Source organism: Brassica napus, chromosome C5 (assembly GCF_020379485.1).
Source record: "Brassica napus cultivar Da-Ae chromosome C5, Da-Ae, whole genome shotgun sequence".
Classification (NCBI taxonomy): domain Eukaryota; kingdom Viridiplantae; phylum Streptophyta; class Magnoliopsida; order Brassicales; family Brassicaceae; genus Brassica; species Brassica napus.
Window position 1 is genome coordinate 42,990,016 of NC_063448.1, and position 4,955 is coordinate 42,994,970.

A 4,955-nucleotide genomic window follows, 5' to 3' on the forward strand; every position below is an offset into this window, starting at 1 on the left:
AGACCCAATTGTGTAATTATTATTTGTCATTACTGCTCTAAAAGAATCGACCATCCACCGTTTATTTTTTCTCAAGTGACATGCCTTGCATTTTAGTTTGAGAAATGTGTACTTCTTAATAAGTACTGTGACAATTGAGGGTCCTCAATGATTATAGGAGCGTGTGAGCCCGACCAAACCATTTCCGTCATTACACATTCAATTTTGACAGGAAAAGATTTGTCAAGCAAATCGGCATGAGAAGATGTGTCGTTGAATATGAACAACTGTTGAATTGATATACATTTAAGTGAACCATCATGAAAACATATAAGCGAAAGGTCCAGGAAGTCAGTCAAATAGATATGGTTTTGCAAATGATTGTTATCAGTCAACTTAGCAAAAAAATGAATTTAGAAAACCGTAACAGGTTGATAATACTGGATGTTATTCTGAGTAATAATAAAGCACATTTCAGAATCTTAAGTACGAAACAAATGGAAACAGAGTGCCACAACAACACTAATAGTCAGCTTCTCACCAGAAACCTTAAACGAAATGAAAAGTTTTAGAACGGAAAAATAAAAAGAGTATCTATCCAGTGAGAAACACACAGCCTCTGCAAGATAAATCAAAGCACCACTAACAAGCCAGAGATGATAAGTACTCTTCTTCACCTTCCATCTAACCTAACCCCTCCATTGCCTGCCTCAAGAAACAACATATCACATTGTATCAGAAACCAATAATGAAACATTTTATCGTACATACAGTAAAGACAGAGAGCTTACATGGAAGAAGGCTTTGGGTGAAGGGGAAGATAGCAGGATTCGTAAATCGAGTAGGAGGCCTGCCCCTTTTTTTCCACTTTCTAGTATCCAAATGATAAGTCCACAAGTGCGAGTCAGTCACAAACAGGATCTCCTTCTCTGACGAGGTCATGAATAATACAATTTCAGCAAAGTCCATGAAATCAAACTCATCTGCGATTACAAATACCCAACTAGCTTCTTTCCACTCCCATACGTCAAAGTAATCCGCATGTAGAACTACCAGTGACGGAGATCCTCCCAGGTTTATCAGATACGTAGCAACTGTTATCCTGTCTTCGTCACGCAGATCTGTTGAATAGTAAGGCAGCTCCATAACTTCGAAGTTCTCCTCCATATCCACAGAGAGCATTATACCTGCAGGATCTTCCAGAGAAACCAGCCAGTAGATCTTCCCTCCTGCAAAGACATGATCGGATCTGTGTGGACTGAAACAAACATACATTGGAAGATGAAGCACAGGGCCGATGCTCCTCCACGCACCAGTGCTAGATGAATACACCTCACATTCGTAGAGATAATCCCCTTTTCCAGCGTTTCTCTTGCCAACACAGAATATGCGGAAAATTTTGTACTCGCTAATGTCAGGACCATATGCAACTCCAATACTTGGTTCAGTCCAAACAGATGGTCTGCCTTGAGGAAGAAGCAGAGTTTCTTCAGTAGAAGGATTGCAGATCCATATCTGATAATCTACTTCATGTTCATCATAGAGTTGGTTGATGCAGCATACTAATCCATTGAACGATGCTATCATGTGCATGCGGTGATCAGCGCTTCTTCCCGGAGGATCAACTGTAGCATGGTGTCGATAGTTGAACTTCCCTGGCTTCAACAAGTACAACTTCATAGCCTTGTCTACTCTAGGACAAGCTATGTATGAGGGCTTCTTTCTCGATTGAGCGAGATGTATCGTAGCAAAATGTTTGTTGCTAACTGAGGCATGCCAGTATCTGTTAACCGTTTTAAATGAACGGATAGACCTTACTGGGAGTCGAGATAAGACGTCTTGAAATACATCCTGGTTGGATTCTACCTTATTCCATGTCAATGATGCCACTCGCCTGCGATGCTGAGCTCGCGTCTCGACCATTTTTGTTTGCTTCTTGTTGCTAAGGCTCTGCATGGACAAAAAAACACATCGATTAGCCCATAAAAAAGGTTTCAGAAACAGATATATTTGCAACATGTGTGTGTATTTATCTGACTGTAAGCAGCGCACAACTGCTAACTACTCGTACATAAACATAGTTACCCCCTTGGTATCCATCAGATAAAGACCAAAAAGACACCTAACAAACACCAATCAGAACCAAGCAAAAGGAAAATGCATCAAAGCCTTCTTTCATATCTATGCATGAGAACTTAAAATGATAATTTCTAACAACTGAAAACTAATCCCTAGAGCCTAGAAATATGATCTAAATCAGTGTTCTAAAAAGCGTTCTAGATGGTGTCGCCTAAGCGCTAAGCCTTCTAAAACATAGTTACCCCTTGGTATCCATCAGATAAAGACCAAAAAAAATCTAACAAACACCAAACACCCATCAGAACCAAGCAAAAGGGCTTAATAGAGAGGAAAATGCATCAAAGCCTTCTTTCATATCTATGCATAAGGAAAAACTGAAAAAAAAAACAAAGTGCCTAGAAATATGATCTAAACCAGTGTTCTAAAAAGCGATCTAAGCGGCGGCGCCTAGGGGCTAAGCCTTCTAAAACCAATGGCTTTTATTTTCTACACCGCATAGAAAATTATCATGTCATGATAATAAATAAGTTATTGTTAGATCGAGAAAGGAGAATCATTATACACCAACGCAAAATCAAGAATTTGTTGCAGAAGCAAAATCCGTCGTCACCACGGAATCAAAATAATTGTTTCATCGGCGTCTGTTACATATCTTTAAAGAATCAGAACCACATATAAATGATCATACCTAATCCTAACCAAAGGAAACAAATCTAACAAATTATCATGTTGCAAAATTCAGATCTGTTGGGTTTTCTCGAACCCATATCAAACGATTAGTACGATATTGTCCACTTTGAGCTTAAGAGGTAAGACCGCATGACTTTGTTATTGGGCTATTTCCCAAAAAATATCGTAGTAATCAGAGTTGGTGGACATCCTTTTATATACTAAACATTATTTGCTTAAACTTCTAATATGAGACTTTGTTTGCATTCACAACAACAAGATCTTAGATACACATATAAACATATTGAATACCATAATAGAGTTGCTATATACTCGAAACTCGTCGGAAACTATAGTTAACTTGTTGCTTTTTCGGATATTGACTAGAGGGAACGATTGAAAATGTTCAAAAGTATTAACTCCGTGAACGGCTTTAATTTAGTTGCTAAATAATTTTGTTTTAAGATTTGACTAGAGGAAATGCTTTCAAGTCTATTTAAGTAAGAAGAACTTTATTCATAAGGACAATTTGATATTTCAATTAACTGGAATATAGTGTATAAACAGAGTACAATCTAATACATGCATTGGTTTAGAACTGAACCCTCCCACAAAAATATTAGAGTGTCAAATGGGCATTCTGCCATTTTCCAAAATACAGATTTCAGAAAATGCAGACTCTAGGAATAGCAACAATGACTGGTAAAATGCACATCTTAAAAGAAAAAGTGGCCAGAAAAAAAGGTCAAAGAAAACTTATTTGTTGCCTAGTTAGATGTCTAATTAATGGGTCCGTTTTGCACAAAAAAATCAATTATTTAATTTCAGAAAGGATAGTTTTTCAGAAATCTAAGAGAAAAAGTCCCATTTGATTTCATATAGAGCAGCAAGTCCCACTCCAGACAGGCATGCAGAACAGACGAGACTCATTCTATATTAGGCATAGAAGTAGTCCTCAAGTAGAATACAATTCTTTCTAGTACACACTAATCAATGTGTGTATATATATTTCTTATATCCCTTATGTCAAATCAATGCATGTGAACACAGTAGACCCAAGAAACCAACTAACCTTGTGAGGTGTGTTCTGCTTCAGCAACAATTCTCAAACTCATAATCTCCTAGCCGTGACCCTCCTTCATCAAAAGCTTTCCCTCTTTGAAAACGAAAATTCACAATTGAGTTTCTAAATTTTAATAATTTAGCAACAAATCCATGAAAAGTCACCCATGATCACATCAAATAAGCAACACGATCAATAATTTTAATTCTATCTGGTTTTCATCATCAATCGCTAAACCTCTGTAACGATCGAATCATAACGAATTCAGAATCAGAAAACGGCAAAGAAACACCATCTCTTACCACATAAAGACGTGACGAGACAACGACGAGAGATTAATGCGGAACGAAGTGAGAGAGCGTCCAGAAACGGAAACAAATTCTTCATGACGGCAAAGGAATCTATTTTTGTTTTCGTATTTTACTTTCTTTTCCGTGAAAATCGAGATGCTGAAGAACACGTGTTTGCTAAGAGAGTGAAGAAGAAACAATTCGTGTTGCTGATTCTGAGATTAGAGTGGCGACGTCTGTTTATTTGTATATATATTTCTTATATCCCTTATGTCAAATCAATGCATGTGAACACAGTAGACCCAGACCAAGAAACCAACTAACCTTGTGAGGTGTGTTCTGCTTCAGCAACAATTCTCAAACTCATAATCTCCTAGCCACGTAAACTATTTGCTCGTAAAACACACGTAAACCGTTTCCTCGTGAAAGCCATGTAAACTGTTTCGTCGTGAAGAACACGTAAATCATTTCCTCGTAAAGTACACGTAAATTATTGCCACGTAAAGTACATGTAATTTGTTTCCACGTAAAGTACACGTAATTTGTTTCCTCGTAAAGTAGACGTTCACTTTCGGCGATATTTACACGTACATTTACGACGAATCTGCATGTCTTTCATGGTAAATTCCTCGGTAACAATTTTCAGTTTCCTCGTTAATTAGACGTAAATTAGCTACGAATTTGCTTCGATTCTTTATTTTGTACAAAAACAAAAATATAATCAAATTTATTTTGAAATTTATTTTAAATTCTTAAAAATGTAAATAATATAAATAAATAAGAAAATATTTTATAAATATTTAAGTTTCAAATTTCTAATACAAAACAAAAAGAATGAAAAAAAAACTAAGGGTTGTTGGTGTGGAGCTCGTCGA

At 36.8% G+C, this 4,955-nt stretch overlaps 1 protein-coding gene across 1 annotated transcript; it reads right to left on the reverse strand.

The window, feature by feature from the left end:
• Window positions 1-410: 410 nt before the first annotated feature.
• On the reverse strand, window positions 411-4,447 carry LOC106431328 (putative F-box protein At2g02030). Its single transcript, XM_022711259.2, has 4 exons — window positions 4,093-4,447; window positions 3,800-3,883; window positions 771-1,929; window positions 411-684 (listed from the first exon to the last, which is right to left on the reverse strand). Exons 3-4 carry the CDS (start codon window positions 1,900-1,902, stop codon window positions 653-655), a joined length of 1,164 nt encoding a protein of 387 aa, XP_022566980.1. The 5' UTR covers window positions 1,903-1,929; window positions 3,800-3,883; window positions 4,093-4,447; the 3' UTR covers window positions 411-652.
• Between the last annotated feature and the right edge of the window lie 508 nt (window positions 4,448-4,955).